Source organism: Prosopis cineraria, unplaced genomic scaffold, assembly GCF_029017545.1.
Source record: "Prosopis cineraria cultivar Desert tree isolate PC_DT_omini unplaced genomic scaffold, ASM2901754v1 PC10, whole genome shotgun sequence".
NCBI lineage: Eukaryota > Viridiplantae > Streptophyta > Magnoliopsida > Fabales > Fabaceae > Prosopis > Prosopis cineraria.
Genome location: NW_026555341.1, coordinates 10,842,415 through 10,864,201, shown reverse-complemented (window position 1 = coordinate 10,864,201; position 21,787 = coordinate 10,842,415). Strand labels below are relative to the sequence as shown.

Here is a 21,787-nt window from a genome sequence, read left to right as displayed (position 1 = left end):
AATTTTCTGGTTAAAATATGTGTCAGTTTGCGACAATTAATCAATGCACAAACTTTATATGAATGATACATTCAAAGTGAGTCTCCTACGTTGCACGCGGTTCATTATATTTTACAATGTCTTCTTTTCGTGATTTATTTATATTGCTTATGTGTGTAATGTGCAAAATGCAATCAATGAGTGTAAGTTAGAATTAAAAAAAATTGTCAGTTGAAGGCTAAATAGTCAAATAATTCACATATTTAATTATGTCACATCTTAAAAGTGAACAAACGTATAATTCTCTCAATTGGCTCATATATTTATTTAAAGAAATCCAGTAACTAAATATATAGAATAATGTTTTATCTTCTAGTTTGTTCATGAAATTAACATAAATCTAAATTTGCTCATGACATGCTCATTAATACAGTAACTGCACATAACATGCTCATTATATTGCCCAATACCTAGTACAAGTTCATGCATATTTCATATATACCATTTTCCTATAACTAACTTTGGCATAAAAAACTTGCTTGAATATAATAATAGATAACAAATATCCCATATATACATTATTGATATCACATCCAATAATATGCATACATTAGTATTACTACATACTTCATTAAAAAAATGTAAAGTATTTTTTGAGGGGTTGGGTGTTAAAAATATAAGAGATTTTAAGTATTTTAAGGTATAATCATTTTATTTTTTTTAAAATACCCCTAATGAATAAATCACTTTATCTTTATTTTATAATGAAATACACAATATTAAATAGAGATAAATATAAAAAGATTGTGTTAGTTTAAAGATAAATAATTACTTTATTAAGCGTGAGATTCAATTAAAAATGTTTTATATTTTTTAACGGAGGGAGTATTATATATGCACTTCATCCTTATATTGTTGCATTAAGAGGCAATTTGCTTGATTTATGTATCTCATCATTTTCACTTATTATGGTTAATGATCAAGAAGTAATGAGGGATACACTCGCCTTATGCATGTTTTGCATGAATTGACGTGCAAGGCTTCCAAACAATTTCCAAGGCCACAAAAACCTTTTTTTTTTTAATACATGGTAAATTTTGAACATGAGACAAAGTTTACGTGGATATATAGATAATAAATTTATTATTATTATTACTATTAATTTTTTTTGGTAAAAAGTATTTAATTTTAATAATTTTTGTAATTATGTTGATATATTAATATTTAAAATTATATTTTTAAAAATTATATTTTTATATTAGGTTCATGCACTTTTTTTTTTTTGAGTTTTTTCCTCTTAAGTAATCATATTCGGGTCAGTTAGTTGAGTCATTATTTTTTAACCCATGGTCAATAAATATCAGAATATTCTTGTTTGTGCATATCCAAAATACACAAGTAACTCATTTTCCTTTATCATGGGGATGAAAAAAACAAGCACCTAGCTTGAGTTCAATTTGAAAAGCATCAACTCCACCAAACCCTTCTTAGATTAATTAATGTTTCGGTGTCTGCTATACATATATTGACTCGATTTTTCCAACGATGACAAAGCAAGTAATTTCATATGGTCTCTAAATTGATCGACTAGTAATTATATACTAATGCATGCAATAGTGGTTCGTGTATTATAATTATTAGGTTGAATCATAATTTTTTTCTTATCAACTGTTTGGGCGAAAAAATTTGGCTCCTAAACTTTTTTGCATTACAATATCCTCATTCAATATTTAAAAACAGTGCAATTTTGAACTTATAGTTAAAAATGTTAAGTTTTTCAAATCTTTGCTGAATAGGGGTTGACATTTAATATCCAATCATATATAAAATAAGATTGCCTCTAATAGAAAAATACTTTTGAAAAATAAAAAAAAATGTTAAGTTTAACCATTAATTGACCTAAAAAATTACATAAAAAGGCTTCAAAAATTAAATTAAAGGACCTTATAAAAAATTAATATTAGTTAAATTTATTAGATGACAAATAAATTTCAAGAGGCTAATAGTTTTTTTAGCCATATAAATGATCAGGATTCCATTTTGACCAACTATTGGGTGATTTTTGGTTTATCATTATTGGCATTAACACCAATAAAAATTATTAAATATTAACGTGTTAATGTTTTATTTAGATATTATTAAAAATATATTATTTTTAATTAATTATCAATGTTGTTGCCAACAATAATAATCTGGTAATCATTTGGTAGCTTGTAAAAGTAACATCCATCCCTTGGTATTTATTTGTAATTTTGGAGATTAATGTGCATTAGTTTTCTTATAGTGTACTCATTTGTAATTTTAAATCCTTTTTTAAATAATTTTAGGTATAACAGTGTGCCATTTTTAATTATTGAAGGAGAACATTACATCACACAAAAATTTAAAAAGTCATATGTTCTAGTGTGAATAGCTAAAGGATAAAAAATGCCCTTTAACTCTAATTATTGTTATCCAAATATCATAAGACTTTGTCAAACTAGTTATTATGATCTTTTTATAGATCATCATATATGTGAGGATATGCATTCTCGAAAGGGTGCTACATGAGTCACGAGGGGTTGTGGTGATGAGATAATTATATGAAGAACTAAATTGAAAAATATCCTACTTTCATTGTAATTGTAAATAGATATAAATAAAAGTTGAATCTTTTTTAATACAAATAAACCGTGTGAAAGGACAACCAATTATATCATGTGATAATACAAAATCTTGCATTCTGGTAAGGGGAAAATAAAAATATTAATATCTAAACTACGATTCATGGCTTGGTGAGCAAACCAATTGGCCAATTAATTTTCATTTTTGCACATATGATTGAAAAGTAAGTCTAGTCCCATATGGTGAGATTTTTAGTATTCTTTATTGAGAGTGGGTGATTTTGGAAGAAATCATACCAAATGAGTAGGAGATGTTCGAGAAAATTCAAGTAAATTTTAACTCGAGTTTGTCATTTTGGCAAAAGTTGAGACCTTTAAAGATGGTCATAAGTTTGTTTGTGCTGTAGGGGTAATAACTAAGATATTTTGTGAAATGTTTTATTCAATTTCCTTAATCATTTTGAATGTGGCCACCACAAGAACTAACACTATCATTGTTGTTGACAGATCTATCGATGCCAAACTCACCCAACTTGCTTTAGGGGGACACCATCTAGTTGCTATTCTCTCATTTTGCATAGACAAGTTGTTAAATCTTAATTGCAAGTTCAGGTTATTGATGATATCTTCGTGCATGTAAAAACAATGTCTTTGTTTGAAACATCTTTTTCATAGTAGATGTTATTGCCTCTTTGTTACAAAATGTTCATGTTGATGTGTGCCAAAAGTCTATGCTAAGAGACTCTTCTTGCATGTGGACCTTTTGCATTGTTTTTTTATAAGGAGTCTAGGGAGATTCAGCCAAAGAGGGAAGCTTTTGGCAAGAATTAGCTTCTTCAATGCTGATAACTTAATTTGAAGACAATTTCAAGAACTTTTTAAAGAAGAGATTTACTTTTTTTTTTTTTATAAGTGAGCCACTTCCAAAACTAAATTCATTTATTTATGGAAAAGTTACGCACAGGTCCTACATAAAGAACTTATTTACAAATAAATCTCACAAATTTGGAAAAATACAACCACATCTCTCGAGACTTAAGTGTAATTGAAATTTTAGGTGAAAAGACTTTTTTACCCCTGCTTACTAAAAAAACCCAATAGATTGAAGTCATATTTACCTTGCTCCTACAACTGCAACTTCACAATTTACAAGTATGAATTTTTAATTCACAATTCATACTTCATGTTCTATAAATAATAAACTAGAGTCATATTTACTCTTAACTTACAATTGCAACTTCATAATTTACAAGTAAAAATTCTTAATTCACAAGTTATGTTTCTTGATTTATAAATAATATATTAAAGTCATATTTATCCTTCACTTACAACTATAACTTCATAATTTACAAGTAAAAACTCTTAATTCACAAGTCATATTTCATGTTTTATAAATATAAATGCATAATTTTTCATATATATATATATATGATGTATTTTAATAAGGGCAATACTATCTTTATACTCTACTCACAAAATACATTCAAGTTTTCAAAAAGCTTGATTGTAATTTTTGAATTTCGCAGGATTTATTAACCAATAAATATCTTATACAAGACTTTAAGAACTAATATATGCTTCCAAAGAAATTCTCACATCACGTCTACGAGTCAGCTTTTCAAAGTAGGGGCAATACTTTTGGTAAATAGTGCTTGTTTGAATTTTAATCTCCGGCCTATCAGGAGGAGGGTTCAACAAGAATCGTGTTCCACTGATTTAACTTGGCTTAAAAAAATGGATTAAACGAATAATGGTGAATGACTCTTTTCGCTCAATAGAGCATGTAAAAGGAGCAGGTTATTTGAGAATATCGGTTTAGGCACATTTCATATATCATCATCTTCATTTGTCAAAAGGCCTCCAAAGTGTTTGTAATTGAGGCACAGAATGTAAAAAAGGCCCCACAATTGTTTACTTTTGTTTAAGATATATATATATATATATATATATATTTTAAAGAAATTCATTTAATATTTACAACTCATACACATGCCCATGCGGATTTCCGCCTTATGTTCGAGAAGAGATAGTGTTATTATTAAGACAACTAGCCATTAACCACTTTTGAGACATTAGAAGTGAAGAATAAGGTTTTAGCTATGATTAAGAGTATTGTAGGGGGATTCTAACTGGGCTTATTTGTTCTACTTCATACATATCACATCCACACTCCCACAGTGAATTCATTTATCCAAATCTTTAAACTCTCAATCAAACCTTTAATCAAAGATGCAAGCTACATGCTTGCAGTGTCATTGCCCAACCAAAATCATCCGTGACTCCAGAGATCAAGTACTGAATATGGATATTGAACTAAACAGGTTTCGATAGCAATTTCAATTCGTCATCATTCTGGGGAAGATTAAGACGAGGGGTCATCTTAACACAACGTTTTCAAAAACAGTTGACGCAATCAAATTATACAGAAGTAATTTGGTGAACTACAACCACCATTAGCAAGTCCACAAGATAAAGACTCCCAACAGAAACTCTTCAAAGCACAACGTTTTCACAGCAAAACTGAGTTTTACAGCAGAGTCGAAGAGGGAAAATGAAATATACATAAATTATAGGCATGAAGTGGGAGGGATCCTAATATAGTAAGGACAAACGAATCAAAATCTCTCCACTGGTACTGTGCAGGAATAAGTTAGGAACATACATTTCTATGTACAACGTTTTGGTTGCTAAAAACTGTTGTAAGTATACAAAATGAATGAATTTGGGGTATCAATATTTGATAGTATGGTGGCGCAACCAGAGGTCATACATTACCATATGGAATGCATCATAACTAATGGGAGGCGAATTCCATTGGAAATGTTTCTGAACCTGAAAGCAAAAGTCACCCAACTCTATAGTTAGTTCTTGCACAAAAATGGTGATTCAATAGCCAAATGAAAATCCTATTAACTTATCAATGATAAAGTGTTTCAGGCGCATTCTCTTGGTTTCTATTCTCATTCTAAATTATGTTACTTTAAGCAAGGACATGAAGCAAAATAGAAATCTGGAGACATCTCTTTCCATACATGCACACACCTCCAAACAGCATAAAGAGAACCGAAAAGATTGATAACTTTTTCCCCGCGGGTAAAAGAATATGATAATTAATATACAAATTCTCACTCACCTTTACGACATTCTTATGAAGTGCAACAAAATCTTCATAGGATATGTTTTTCAGGATTTGCTTAAGCCGATAAACATCACTCTCCTTGAGTACGACGGAGAATTTACTCCAATCGAGAATATCATTAAAAGGAAGGTCGTAGTAATTTGACAGTATCACTGCAAAAAACCAATTCAACATGAGATCAATTACAAGGTATCTTTAGATATCAAATCACATCTAAAAGGCAATGCTTATATATATATATATATATTCCCTCTTCTAATTAAAGTCAATCGTACTAAAACAGTTGCTTTATCAGTCATCACAAAAAAGGGCTGAAGTGCAAGTCTAACATGTTCTGGCGGCGATTATATGATCAGACAGGATAAGAAAATGCAAGTTTTCTGGCAATAACAAAGTTGATTGAAGCTAAGCATTTGGGTGGAAGGCCCTAGATGCTTGTGTTGCATCTCAATCCCTCCAATCTTCCACAGAAGTTGCACTGGTTAATAGCACCATCCAATTACGAGATCTTCTTTTTCATCTTAAACCATGTACAAAGTATTTCCTTCTGAAATGACTAGTTTTCAGATGCTCTATTGTTTCACGCGTCAACATGTAATTGCTGTCTTCAGATCTAATAAAAGCATTTCAGTCTAGATATAAATAGGTTTTACTAATGTTTCTTAACATAAAACATGTCATTCAATTCATTATATATACATATATATATATATTTAAATTTAAGTCCAAAGAGTTCATAATAACTACCAGCAATTTTTGATAAATGGAAGGATACAAGTTAAGTATTCCCCATCTAATCCATAAATATCGGCAATCAGTTTATACATACTTGCACTGTCAGGAAGGCTTGTGGTTTTCTTAGCATGCGACTATAAGATAAAATAAAAACAATCAGAAGGGACAAGGCTTACCAGGAATGCATCCATAATGAATAGAGTCAGTTATCCGAGCGCTATTGACCTGTGAACCCCCAGGGCAAATGCAAAACTTGTTCTTGTAGAATCTTTTTTGGTATACCAGAGGCCCAACAGCCCTGCTAATCCTATTGTTTGAAATATCAAGTTCTGTGTCATTTTCCCATACACGTGCAAGAATAACTCTAATTTTGGAGTTTCGGTGACCAGCCCAAAACCCAAGATTTGTCCTGCGATGTTCACAAATGTAAAAATAAAATTTCAAATGGATTATGCACTTGGAAGAACTGTCTAATATCTTAAGGAATAAAAAATGCACATATACAAGTACAAATATTCATTTTTATTGTGTTTACCAAATAGTTTATTGCCTCCTTACCTAAAATTATAGGTCAGTTGACATATATTCTCTTGATCTAGAAATTAAAAAAAAAAAATTGATGATTCGTCCTTTCCCATTATTTTGATAATCTTAGTTCACACCATTGACTAAAATGTGCTGAAGATAGAAGCAAAACCAGTGGAGTGTCATGATCAAGAAAAGCTGAAAGGTAGCTCTTTCACAATATTAGGACCAAGAATCCAATTTTAGCATTCTAAATAGAGGAAAACAAAAAATAAATTCTCTGACCATTGAAGAAGTTTCAATTGAGATTAGATGAGGAAGATAAGAGTGACTGTAGCCAAGATGTAATCATCCTTCAATAATTTCATATTTTAGGGTAGGAATCATGAGAAAATGGGGTTGATTCTGTAAGTCAAAAGGTCCATGAAAAGAAAACAGAAAAAAAGAGTGCCAAAAATTATTGATAGCCCAAGAAAAAGGCTTAACAGGTAAATCAACAATCTGGATGGATGGCAGTTTGCCAATTCATGTAGAAACTGATGTCCAACCAGAAATTTAACTGAGATTAACATTGTTTACATGCAGCATGTGATATGATAAATTGGGATGTTGGAATTGCAAAGAATAGTATGAATCAGAGTTCAAGTTCTTTAATAGGATACCAGATGACCAGAACTCACAAAAGATTGTTAATGGGCATGTTAGTAATGGACCAAGCTGAATTACATGAAGTATATGAGGTGTGTGTGAGCAAGAGAGTAGGATATGGGAGGGGACTACATATAAAGAGGTGGGTTCAAGAAATCAGACAGTGAATGTGCGGGAGAGCCTAGCACTCTTGAAATGGAACTAGTGTGTTTGCGTGCTTTCCATCATTTTCTCTTATTTTCTACTTAGATATCTGGTTATACTTACACTCCTCTAGATTATTACCAATCTTAATATGATCTCAAGGTTTGAGTTCCATCAGCTTAACATTAGAGCAGCACAAAACATGGGAGTTTCCAGTGAGAAGCTTAAAAGAATTGCAGAGTGGAGAGCGAAGATAAAGCTGGAAAAGTGGATGAGGCGTGTAAGCTAATATGATAGAAGCAACACAAGCTATGAAAGAAACTTTACAAGAAATAAAAGAGGAAGAAAAGGCTGAAGTAGAGGTGCAATTTGAGGAAGAAAATATTGGAATGGATGTGAAAGTGAAAGAGGAGATAAAAGGTGAAGTAGAAGAAACTAGTGAGGCCAATTTCAGATGGGATCTCAACAAAGACAATGATGGGGGAAGTCAGGAGGATGCTGAGGAAGAGCTGCAGCATCTGGAGGTTGGAGATCCAGAAGAGAAATTCACAAAAAGGTAATGTTATCAGATTTAGTATTCCTGTCATTTGTGAGAACAAAACTGAAGAGATGAAAAAGTTAGGGACCACTGAATTTCCAGAACCTATGAAGTGGTTTCATATTGATGATTGGCAGGAGTCAGCGTCCTTCACCATCACAGTGCCAAACAAATTACCAGACTCATATTTAACATTTGATAATGAACAGGTCAAGAAAAGGGATTTGATGTGCAGTTGCGAGAGAATTAAATCAAAAAGCTGGGGAAAATGACAGAAAACACAAACATGCTGGTTCCTAGCAATTCAAGAGCACTAGGCTCTCCCACACATCCACTCACTGGTTTCTTGAGTCTTCCTTCAAACCATGGTAGATGACTGTTGTAGGAACGAAGGAAGAAAGAAAGAGAGGAGGAGAAAAGAGAGATTGGAGAGGAACAGAGGAAGATAGACACACACACACTCTCTCTCTCTCTCTCTCTCTCTCTCTCTCTCACCACCACAGAGTAGCGCAATCTGTCATTAAGGGTCATCAATAACTTTACAATAGTCTTACGTCTAGTGTTTATAGGTTCATATGACTAACAGTCACTAACAACTGGCTCTTAGCTATTTACTTAACACACTATCCCTTGTCTATTCCCCACATCTAGCCTACTCCCACTCTCATATACACCTCAGATACTTCATGTGACTTAGATTGGCCCATTAATCACAGGCTCATTATATAAGCAGTGATTTCTAAACTAAGTTCAGTGTAGACTAAACTAGTTCACAAACTATCACACAACTATTGGCTTGGGCTTAGCCCAATAACTATCATTTCACTTTATACATCATATCAATATGTGTTCTAAAGAAGAAATGAGTAGATATTGTTAAACCAGATTGAAAGGAAGATGTGTCTCTGACATCCAACTGTGGATTTAGAAACTGGACAAACAGGGCCAAGTGACCAAGTTTAAGACATGGGCATCTATAAATTGTGTGAATAATTATGTAACATCATTCTCAAAGAATAACAAGAATGAGAACAAGATTAACAAATGATAGCAGGAGCAAAAGTCACCTGTACAACAAAGTAATGAATCCCTAAAAATATATGTCCTCAAATTGAATATATGTTCTCAAACTTGGAATTAACATTATTGAGAATAAAAATATACATACTAAAAATGTTACCTATTTTCTATATCATTGCCTCCAGCTGGAAGAGCAAATGGCTGTAGTACTTGAGGCAGGGCAACATCTTTGTGTGGGATAAATCCAACATCATAGCTAGGAGAGCATACAGCTCGTATGGAATTCTTTACAAGAAGTGGAAGTCCTTCTGTTGCCCTTACACCAACATCATGACAGGTGACAAAAAAGTGATCCGCACCCAAGGTTCTGTTCCAATAAGGATATTTGGACATTAAGCCCTCCACATAATTTTGCACAATTATGGTCATGTTCTCATAAGATGTACCCTGCATGACAAGAACACACTCCATGAACAAGGACGCACTTCTCCAACCAGACTTGAAATGTACTGTATGTATTTTTTGTTATGCACTTTTTTATTCCCTTATTTAGCAAAGAGATCATATCAATTTGTTAAGAATATATATGAACATTTCATCAACTTGCGATGATCTGATATAATAATAAAGAAAAAAAAAGGCCCAGAAAGGAAGGGTACATGAAATAAAGTATGCAATTGCAAGTATAGCCAGGAAATGAGACAATACTCATAAATAACCAAGGGCCCAAGAAAAAAATAAATAAATATGACTAGCACAAACTACATTTAGTGCACATAATAAGAGATTGTATGCACACAGGAAAAGATTAATAGCTAGTACTAAAAGAAGTACTAATTTTCTTCATAGTCTATGACAATTTAATCATGCTTTTTAAGAGCACACTTAGTGTCCTTCAAGGGAAGTAAAAAAAGAAAGGGAATGTCTTATTTTATTTGAGGAGGTAAACTGTGTGTGAATGCATGATGGATTCACATATTTCACCCCTCTTCCCATCTTTATGCCAAACCATTCACATCTCAAACTACATGATATTCTTCCTAACACAGACATGTTTATGTTTGGTATTCCTAAAGAAGAATTACTAATAAGGGATATCAGAAAGCAAAGTCTACCGTTTCATTAGATGGGATACTGCCTGTAGATTGTGGCCAAAGTTATAGTTATGTCTTTTTTTTTTTTTTTTCCTTTGCGTGAAAGGTTACATAGTCATAGTCATATCTATAAAAATTCATATCCAAGTTAGAGTCATATCTAAAAATGCATTTCTGTCATTATTAACCTTTTTTTTACATTAAATCTAACTTAATGCTACTATCTTCACACATCTCAACAGCAAAACTCGATGGTAGACATTTTCTAACCCATGAACCGCAAGCTCAGTGCATGGAGTAAAACAAAGATCAATCTTGCAAATGCAAATGAACTGGTTAGTATCAACCTCTTTCACAATTAACCTCATTGAACCCTTACTACTTCCATATCAGATCTCTAAGGCAAAACCCAAAGTTAGATATTTCCTAAGCTCCACAGCGCATGCCTAGAGCATGTCTCATCTGGGATACAGGAAAGAATCACAATTTTGCAAATGCAATGCTACAATAGTTCTGATATAGAAGAATACCACATATAAACATAACCACCGTAGACAGAATCATTAAATTTAATAACCTGCAACTCATACCTTGCCTCGCATCTTGTGGCATGAGATCGGAATGAAAAAGAGATGGGCCTGATCCGGATCATCAGTACGGAATCGACTCTCTCGTATATTCTGAAAAAAATATCCTTCGCTCGAATACTTGCCAGTAAGTTTCCTGGGTGTCTGATAAAACGTGTTGGGATCACCGTCAGGGTATATATAAACCTTGAATTTCTTCTCCATTTCCGCGTAATTTAACTTGAACACATGCGGTGAGTGATATATATCAGAAAATTCCCCGTCCTTCTCCCCCTCCGGCACCGCATTTTCCACTTCAGCATCGACCAATTTAGCGACAGAAACCTCCAAGATAGAACAAAAAGAAAATCAATAAACAAATGTTACATCAAAGAAGAACGAAACAGAAAGGGGGAAGAGGGAAAACATACCTGAGGTGCAGGGGCGGAGTATTTGATGGCAAGATAGGTGAAAGAGAGTAAGGTTAGAATTGCGAGGAGAAGGAGGGAGCCACGGATAGAGAAGAGACTCGAAGGTGAGGATTGCTGTTGAGTTTGCTTGCCGAACGTCATCAACATGGGATGTGGATAGTGAATGTCGCTGTTGATTGTGGAGGTGGTGGAGAGAATCGGAGTCCTGTATCTCAGATGGAGTGAGAAAGTTGAGAAGATGGGGATTGGCTCTATCTAAGCTTCAAGCTTCTTTAATTGTGCCGATCTCCACTTCTGACATTGCCGCGTTCGCGTAACCTTATTTTAAACATTCGTTTGTTTTGATTTCCCAATTTTGTTGTTGGTTAATACATGGTCCTCTTTATCTTTTGATTCAAAGGAGGGGAAGAGAAAGGAAGAGGATGGAGGGAAAAGGAAGGGATGGTAATATTTTTATGTTCTCATTTGATTTTATTGAAAAGGAGGAGAGGGAGATGATATAATTTATTTTTTTAATATTTACAAATTATGTCATCAAATTTTTCTCAAATTTTTTTATTTTATTAATGTTGATAGAAAAAAACACATGATTAAAATATATATATTTAATAAAAATAAAATTAAAAATATAAAATTAATAATTTTTAAGTTTTCTTTAATTCCAACAAACTAATAGTGACACCATCTCAATTAAATTATAAAATAATTTTAATTAATTTACATTTTTAATAAGTTAGTTAATAACATTTAAAATTATAAACTACTTTCATATTTATTTTTATTTGATAGGATGCCTCAATTTAGAAATAATATAAATTATCCTCTTCATTTTTTTTACCAACCAATTATCCTCTTAATTAAGAGCATTTAAAAAAAATATTATGAATTACATTAAGAAAGACCAAAATACACTAATTTTTAATATGATATCAAGAAAAATATGAATGAGGTTGCTATGCCTGCCTAGATCTTGATAAGACTCTAAAATTCAACTTGCATAAACTTTAGTGAAAGAGAAAAAAAGAAAAAAGAGGGGGGGGGGGGATGTCCCCTAAGGAAATCAAAGAAAGGGAAAAAATAGTCAAGTAGCGAGGGGAATTTAACTTTGCTGTACAAAATTTCCCCTTGGATGAGAGCAAGAAAGAAAATGGACATTTACTTTACATACTATCCTGAGACCAAGTTAAATCATGAACCAAAAAGTGAGAAATTAATACAGAGAACATGAATGATCATCTACACTTTGGCTGTAGCATATACAGGAAAATCCCACCAGCAACTGAAACATTGAGGGACTCAAATTCTCCAGCCATTGGAATGCTCACGAGCTCACATACTTGCATGGATTTCTCTGAGAGACCACTTCCTTCACTGCCCAATACCAAGCATAGAGGCTTATCAGATATAGAATCACAGAAGCTCGGAGAAATTCGACTAACTGGCTTTGCTGCCCCTTCATGATCTGGATGGCCACCCAGCAATTTCATTTGCAATTGTTCTGTAAGAGACTCCAGATGAACCCAACTGCCAGAAACTATGGGTAACTGAAAGGACGCACCTCGGCTAGCTCGAAGAGCTTTATCATTGAATGGATCACAACAGCCGGGAAGAAGAAAAACTCCATCCTGTTGAGCAATAACCATGTAATTCAAGCCTTCTAAGATGTATTAAAAATTATACTAGAAAACAACATTTTTAGACGATGCTAGAAAACAATTTTTTTTAGACGGATGAGTTATGAAACAGGAATACATGCTAGAGAAAGAAGTCTTAACTGAGGACTAAACTGGGAGTTGGATAGTATTATAATGAATTCCCTAGACTGTTAATGCCAATGGATCAGTAGATCACCTAATTATGATGAAGAATGAGAGCAACATTCTAGAGCTTGATGCAGAATAAAAATACTTGTCTTATTGTTGATTAAAGTTTCACATATTCAAGTCATTTTTTATTCTAATTTCTAGGTAATAAGCGCAGGTTTGTTTGAAAAGTGAAACTATGGAAGCAAGCCTACCAAAAACAAATTAAAATCAGTTGATTCTTCACTAACAACAAGAGTTGATGTAACTTGTATCCAGTCTATCAAAAATGAGTTCCTATACACTTAAGCTGGCGATTATATGAATCAGAGACCATCCAAGATGACAGGGTTGAAACAGCAAGCACTGAGAAATTACAAGTTTTATTAAAAAAGAAAAAGGACCTGGGTGGGTGGAAGAGGAGAATGATTTGAGGTTTACAATGCAGTCCTTACCCAACCAAAGGCCACAGCTGATCTGAGTAATGTACCTAGGTTACCAGGATCCTGCAGGGAACAACTCTATTAAGAGGAATGCATATTTCATTTAAGTTGCAACATTGACATGTTAAAGTGGTTGCAAATTGCAAGAATGACAAAAGGGTAAGCAGATGAAACTGCCAAAAATTAGTCCACCCCAAGCCCCTTTTGGCAAGTGGCAACTATAGTAAATCATAATTTATTTCAGCTTTTCATCAACCTATATATCCGAAATATAATGAGGAAAATATAAATTCTCCTTTTGCTAATGAAATTTGAACTTAGGAAATAGGAACTTTCCATTCATCTCTCAAGCAAGACTACATGAGAATATGGACTTGACTACAAATTAGACATTGTAGAATAACTCAGTATTTAAGGTCGATCCTATGCAGCTTCCTTAATATTGTCTCTAAAAGGCGCCTACATTAATCAAGTAGCTTTCTAGAAGAAGCACTAATAATAATCACAAGGGGAAGAAAACACTAACAGAAGCATGACGAACTGCATGCTCCCAAAATCAGGAAGAAACAAACCCACCAAGACCAAATGGTTAAATTTAACAGGGACAGTAATTTTCACCTGAATCCTTTCAAGGACTAAAATCCTATGAGGAAATGGAAACCACCTCTGACAATCTGCTGTCTCTTGATTGTCATCTAAACTGACGAAACTGGTAGGGATATTCATCAGGGCAATTGCATCAAGACTATCAGTTGACTGCAGCCGTGCAATCTTTTTCATCACTGTAGAACTCACACGGACAATCAAAGCTGGGCATTTATCAAGCCCTTCAGGAATCTCAGCTTTATCAGGCAGAATCAAACTATCCATCTTAATATTTTTATCTTGCGATGACTCTTGAAACCTGTATATTTCTCTGCAAATAACAATTTTATTCTCATCCAGAGAGTCTTCTCAATTCTCATAAATTCAATCTTTGAAATAATTCTATCTATAACAGCATATGTGATAGACAGATTTCACAATGTGAAGAACATTTATGCAAGGGTACTCAAACAAATAATTTCAGGATCTTCTTTGATTAGATTTGAGAAAATTAAATTTCCTCCCAACTGAGGGATTGAATTGAATTTGTATGCAGCAAATGGTCACTGTCACTCTTTGCAATGGATATAGATATTTTCTTTGTTTTCCAGTGACTCTATAAAATGCAATTTTCTATATGCATTTACATTGCTTATCCTTTTCAAGAAGATTAATGAAGGCTCAAATCTGAAGCAAACATCTTATAGATTTAGAGCTATTTGAGCTCACTTATGACACCCTACATGATACTTTGCCGCCATAGTTCTGTAACTCTTAAAAAGTCTTTGACTGTAGCAAGAAAAGGATACATAGTGATGTCAGAAAAAACGAATACATGTGAGAAATCAAAGCAATAGGTTCTTTCCAAGAGCCACAGATATATATATATATATATATATATATAATGTTCATCCATCCACCGTAGGAGAATAATTAAATACCACAATGCTTCATACCCATTAAAGATTAGGACTAAGAGTGAATTTGTATCACAATAAACAGATCAAGCTAAATAACTAATAATCAATTGACAATGTTATCTGTTATAGTATGCTCCAAAAGTCAGCCGCACGAGGTTCCTAGCTAACGGATACCCATCATAATCATAATGTGTGTGTGTGTGTGTCTACAAAACACTTTCTGAGGCCGGAAATTTGAAGGTCGTGAAACTCAAAAGAGCATTTTAATTGAGGAAACATAAATTGTTGCCGCATCACCGGAAAAAGTTCCGAAGGAGATAAACAAATAAAATTTCCGACAGACTGCCTCTTTATCAGAAAGTCCAATAAAAAGAAACAGCCCATTATTTCAAGAGAATTGAATTCCAGCATACAAGCCTTGAAAAGAATCCAATTCGTTACATTAAGAAACAAAAGAAAAAACGAGAAAAATGGATAACAGCAAGTTCGCCACCTTGCATTCTTGTCAACTAGCGTAAGTACTTAGAAATAGACTGCGTTAGCATAGCGACCAACCTTATAGGTGTAGAACCCACAACAAGAACTGAACCATGATAACGGCGATAAGAAGAGTCGTTGCGGAGCTTGAGGCAGTGCTTTACAAATGGGTTTTTAGCACTGGTAATAAATTTCGATTTTGCATCAGAAATTGCGTGAAGAATGTCATCTTCCGAACCAAAATTGTCATCATAGGCGACGTCGTTGTAATCGGAACTTCCTTCATTGCGCGTCTGTGGTGGAGCAACTGAAAACCTCGATTGAAAAGAAGGTTTTTGGAACGTTGGAGGGCAGAAACTGGAAACCCTCTGAGGATAAATGCATAGCATTTTTGTTCCTGCCTTCGCTGCGCGATGCAATCGGCCCGCAGCAAGGTCTCAGACAATAAATTAGACACATTTTTAGCTGGGACAATTTTGGTTTTTAAGGATACTTTATACTATAGTCATAGTAATGAAGATTTGAAAATTTGATGATTGAAAATTCAAGTAAGTTAAATTTAAAGGATGAAAGGTTTCATTTTTTCTAATTTTTAATTTAATTTTGAGTCTCCTATGTTAGGAAAAATCAACATTAATATATCACCATAATATTATCATCCGTATGTATTAACAAATCAAAATATGTATTATTTATAACTCATGGAAAATAATACTTTAAACTCTATTAAAAATGGACTCACAGTATAATCAAAAATTGGGTTAAGGGAGAGTAACAGAAAAATGCTCTCAAATATGCAAATAACAATTACGTATCATGAAATATAATAATTATTTTTTAGTTTGTAGAGACTTGTGTCAATTAATTTTAATATAAAAAGACTTTTCTACCCTTTTGAAAAAAATTTGAACAGATTAATTTATATTTTTATTTCAATCTAGTCATTTCTTCAAGAAAACTAATTATTTTTTAAAATAAAGTAATAATTGATTTTTAGTTGTTAGATTTTATTAATAAAAAATTGTACAGACCAATTTATAATTTGTTATTCCTTTCCAATCATTTTTCTTAAGAAATCTAGTCATTTTCCAAAAGAAAATAATAATTGATTTTTTAACTGCTATATTTTGTTTAAAAAATTTTCACAAAACAACTTATAATTTTGTTTCATTTTAATCATTTTTCAACAATAAAATTAGTCATTTCACAAAAGAAAATAGTAAAATATGTTGGATTTCACTAATAAAAATTTGCGCATAGAAATTTGTAATTTATTATTTCATTTTAATCATTTCTCCAAGAAAATAATATATCATATTTCAAGAAAAATTGATAACTAATTTTTAATTGTTAGACTTTACATAAAAAATTTACATAGAGCAATTTATAATTTGTTATTTTGTTTTAGTAATTTTCCACACAAAAAAAACCAGTCCTTTCCCAAAGAAAGTGGTAACTCATTTTTGGTTTTTTAAAAAGGGACTAATATGTCATTTGCACAAAAAAAAATTGCTAGATAAGTTTTCTAAGACTATAAAATAATTATCATATTTTGCAGTACCAAATTATCATTTTCATCTTTTGGTAGCATTTTTTTTTTTCCATTCTCCCATTGTTTTATTATTTAAATTGATGTAAAGAAATAAAAAATTCAATACATTTTGTTTTATTGTATATTTGTAAATTAAATTTTTAAAATTACTCCTTTTTTATGCCATTATCCATTATTTATGAGCCAAGTGAATTAGGACTACATTAACGGCAAATTTCTCTCAATGAGTATTTAACGCAAATGTATACTTAAAACTCTTGTATTGCTAAATCAATATATATATTTTTTATATTCATTGCAAACATTATTGAACTCTTCGTTCCCTTTTTTTTTTTTTTGCCGAAATTAAACTATTCATTCAAAACTTTACAATGTAATTCCATTTATCCCCTTCTTTTTTCACCCACTTCAATGTCGCTGATATGATTTTATTGCTGGAGGTGTGAAACATACTTATTGAAGTAGAAGATCCGGCCATGCTTGAAGCTGAAGACGTGGCCATTAAACTTCCATGGTTTTTTTCTTTTTAAGAAAGAAAAAGGGTCATTCTTCCTTAATCCTAATTCTCAATTTAGCTCACACTATGGATTTTTCATGCATTTGAGGGTACGAAGAGAATCAACTTATTTGTGGTTAACTTTAATTTGGTATATCTATGAAATATGTAAACGAACTGATGTTAAGATAACCATTATATTTATATTTTAGATAATTATAAATGTTACATAACATTATTTGGAAATATTCATATATTTTCTTGTTCATAATTTTCTTATTATAATATAAAGCCACATAGTTCAAAATATTTCTAACAGGAGGAGGAAGACATTGAGGTAGACTACTCTTAAGAACCAAAGGAAAGTTGGGGAAGGGTTCTCAATTTCAAAGACAATTAGTCTCTCCCTAAATACAAGATTACTTGTGGATGACTGATTCAAGATTAGAAGTTGACAGCTTTGTTAATCTTAAAGACAACATTGCCTGTTGCCAATACTAAATATAAGGCTTAAATGGGCACCTGTGTGAGAGGTTCCATGACAACTCTTGAATTTAGTAGTTACATAGCTGTTGAATTGAGTGGTATTCTTGATGGGCTCAAAATTTTGCCGAGACAATTATATTATCAGGGATAACATTATTTAAGCCTTGCTCAAATAACTTGTATCTCTAACTTTTATTTTGATATTGGTGATTATCATATAATATATAATATTTAACATGAGCATTTATTTAAGCAGCAAGTATTCTTTTTATTTTTGATTCTTTCGTGATCTTCCTAGATGCTTGAATAAGATAAGGGCGAAAATTGACCGATGAAAACCAATACCTAATTATATTAATTTGGAAGAGGGATGAGAGAGAAACATTAAGCTATGTATCATAATTTATATCCCTTAAGATGTTGGCAAAGTCATGGCCACAGATTGGCTGGAAAATTCATCTATTGAAATTATTGAGTCTCGATTATACATACTTTGAAACGTAGCAGGTATATATAACCTCTCTGAACTTGCAGGCATATTCTATACCATTGGAGGCAAAGCATCTCCAAGCTGGGAAGGCGCTCTAATTCTTTCAGTTTTGTGAGATGTTGTAGAGAGGTATATCCTCTCTGAAGTTGGACCTAAGCCAATATTAGTCCTGTGAGATATTGTGCTTATAAGGTTGTCCCTTTGAGATGCTGCAGGCATACAATCATATCCTCTCAAAGTAAGAAAGTGGGTTCAGGTCCTTCAAATGTTTGACCAAGGTTCTCATGTAAACAAGATGCTACTAGGACAAACACAACACTTCTAGAAGTAAAAGGCATAGTAGCATCAATCTTGTGGGATGGACTGATGCTATCAACTTTATAGGACAAAGACACGTATGGCTTCTTTAATTCTAAAGCTATGGTGGTATCAGTTATATGAGATGTTGAGGATATATGATCATTCCTTTGAGATAAAGGCACATGACTCCTTTCAAAAGTGGATGAGATATTTTCTATCCTTTAAGATGTTGTAGGTGAACTTTCATTCCACTGTGATGATTTAGAAAACTACAACCGCTCTGATGTCTGGGGTGTGGCTATGGACACTCCTAAGCTTGTCATGTCTCTCTGAGATGCAAGTGATAATACCAATGAGACATTTTGATCTTCCTTATCATTCTCAGACGATAAAGTCAAAACTAGGGACATGATCAATCTTCTAAGACCTTTATTAGTTGTCAAAGAAGCAGTCAACACAGTTATGATCTCAGTAGTAGCATCTAGAATAGGAATCTGTACCTCTTGTGCTGATGAATCACTTTTCGATTCTACAGGCATGATTTATAAAGCTAATTCTCTATGTGAGTGTCTATTAAGTGGAGGCACTGGTGACGTAACATCTCGGTTTTTAATTTCATGATTTATTAAGCTTAATTAAGATAATTAAGTAAGTTGAAGTGGTATATGATTAGGTGAGAATAATAAGTATTTTTAATTAGAATTTCAGGTATAATTTAGGTCTAAAGTCAAATTTAGTCATTTAGGGACCAAAAAGTGGAGAAAAATAAGCTAAAAAAACTTCTATGCCATATGTCGCGATACATCATGGCGTATAGGGCCGTCAGGCTAGAGTTGTCTTCTCTATAACACATGCCGTAGTGCGTGGGGTGTAACACACCAAATTTTTTTTTAAATAATTTAACTCAACCATAGTTGGGTTACAGCCACCCAACACATTTTTATATCAATAATTTCGATATAAAATATTTTATAATTGGCTTCAACTCACACACTATAACATTTCAGATAAATTTTTACCTCCCACATGCCATTAGGCTAAATCACATTTGTCCATCCTTATACTCCCAACAAGTAAACTAAATCACATTTGTCCATCCTTATACTCCCAACAAGTAAAATAAGCAATTTAGTCAATTTTCAACACAAGCCAGTTATTTGGCCTTATAATCATGCCATTTTAACCAATCCAAAGTAAACCAAATATTAAAATTACAGTCATCCAAATTGTACCAAAAATAGAAATAGTTTGAAAGACATGATTACATTTATATATTCATATAATTGACAATAAACAAAAAGCCCTAATATTGGCAATATAACACATTATAAATCATAAATTAAATACCCAAAAGAGACAGTGGATCTATACCACTAAGCCTCTGGGACTCCTCCACGTGTCACTCGTGGCTCTTCTCCTGAAAATTGTTAACCACATAATGAGACTCAAAAGTCCCAGTAACCAAAGCCAATTTATGATAGTGTATACAAACAGTTAAGTGTGTGCTTACTAAGTGAAAATTAAAAATAATATAATTCCAACAAATATAAGAAATATTACAATACACACAAACAACCATCCTTATATCCCTCCATTAACCTCGAGCCGTAGCCCTCACTCGGTGCTAAATTACCCGGCCAAAGGTAGATTAGCCCGAGCCCTTACAAACCACCTATTGAGCTCCAATAGGGGCGTACCACGTGGCACATAAATACAACAACAATAGCAAGTCTCCCAACACCTCCCACAATAATCAAACAAATTCATAATAATATTGCACAATTATATAATATTACAAAATTTATAATTTTCTCAATAATCACCCAATTAACATGAAGTAACACTAATCATAAATTAAAAGCATGGTTACCTTGTGGCTTTTTCAATAAATTATTCCTTAAAATTTCTCTCTCACCACAATCTTCACCAGTAATACAATCTACAAATAACATATTATTTATAAATATTAGTTTCAATTTTTGAAACTAATAAAATAATTCTAATAATAGAATTAAAAATATAACATAATTCCTAATCTCAATCTTAATACAAATCTATAGTTAATACTATTAAGTAAAATTTTTAACTCCTCTTTTAATTATCAATAAACATTAATAATCTAAAAATCAACTTCTAAACTAATTTCTATTATCAAAATTTTCTTTTTATTTTATAAATTCGTACCTAAAATACTCAAAAATTAAAAATTAAGTCTCTAGTTTAGAATCATAATCCTATAACCATAATAATTCATTTCTCATCCCAAATAATCATCTAAACCTCAATAAATCAACATATATTTTCAGATCTAGTTTAAATTTGATCCATAAGCCACAGATTCAAAGATCATCAATAAATTTATACTCTAGAACATTTATTATACTACTGACAACCTCAAAAATCATATTTATTCAACATAAATTCATCCCTCTTCCAGATCTTAAATTTTCTACCACTACAAACTCAGAAACTAAATAAGAAGGATGACTAAGAAAAAATTTTAGAACACTTACTTAGTCTTGAAAAGCTTAAAATCACACCCTAAATATCCTATTAAAAACTCTTACCTTAAAAATTTAGATATTTCGCACCGGCAACTCGCTTCTCTCCGCCTCAGCTCGCGCGCAGAATGAATGAGGAAATGAAGGAAGGTGAGTTTTTATAAAAATTCAGTGGGTCCCACACATTTTTTATTATTATTTCTTCTTCTCTCTCCCCCTTTTTTTTTATTATTATTTTATATTTACTATTCATGCGGCGCCGAAAGCAAATTCGTTTTCTCTTCTTCTTCCTTTTTTTTTGGCATACCTTTTT

General features: G+C 32.4%; 2 protein-coding genes and 1 long non-coding RNA gene across 4 annotated transcripts; all 3 read right to left on the bottom strand.

The window, feature by feature from the left end:
- Nucleotides 1-5,069: 5,069 nt before the first annotated feature.
- LOC129321652 (probable glycosyltransferase At5g03795) lies at nucleotides 5,070-11,764 on the bottom strand. Its single transcript, XM_054967505.1, has 6 exons — nucleotides 11,423-11,764; nucleotides 11,016-11,336; nucleotides 9,492-9,778; nucleotides 6,633-6,865; nucleotides 5,716-5,873; nucleotides 5,070-5,414 (listed from the first exon to the last, which is right to left on the bottom strand). The coding sequence occupies exons 1-6, from the start codon at nucleotides 11,567-11,569 to the stop codon at nucleotides 5,313-5,315; spliced, it is 1,248 nt and encodes a 415-aa protein (XP_054823480.1). The 5' UTR covers nucleotides 11,570-11,764; the 3' UTR covers nucleotides 5,070-5,312.
- Nucleotides 11,765-12,520: 756 nt separating this feature from the next.
- Nucleotides 12,521-16,093, bottom strand: LOC129322830 (uncharacterized). 2 transcript variants are annotated; one of them, XM_054969244.1, is made up of 4 exons: nucleotides 15,728-16,093; nucleotides 14,286-14,583; nucleotides 13,680-13,730; nucleotides 12,521-13,047 (listed from the first exon to the last, which is right to left on the bottom strand). In XM_054969244.1, exons 1-4 carry the CDS (start codon nucleotides 16,036-16,038, stop codon nucleotides 12,655-12,657), a joined length of 1,053 nt encoding a protein of 350 aa, XP_054825219.1. In that variant the 5' UTR covers nucleotides 16,039-16,093; the 3' UTR covers nucleotides 12,521-12,654. The 2 variants fall into 2 exon arrangements, with proteins under 2 accessions (XP_054825219.1, XP_054825220.1); XM_054969245.1 differs by lacking the exon at nucleotides 13,680-13,730.
- A 4,016-nt stretch (nucleotides 16,094-20,109) lies between these two features.
- On the bottom strand, nucleotides 20,110-21,594 carry LOC129321667 (uncharacterized). The gene is made up of 3 exons (XR_008596059.1): nucleotides 21,541-21,594; nucleotides 20,844-20,912; nucleotides 20,110-20,390 (listed from the first exon to the last, which is right to left on the bottom strand). It is a non-coding gene; the product is annotated as an uncharacterized LOC129321667 (long non-coding RNA).
- Between the last annotated feature and the right edge of the window lie 193 nt (nucleotides 21,595-21,787).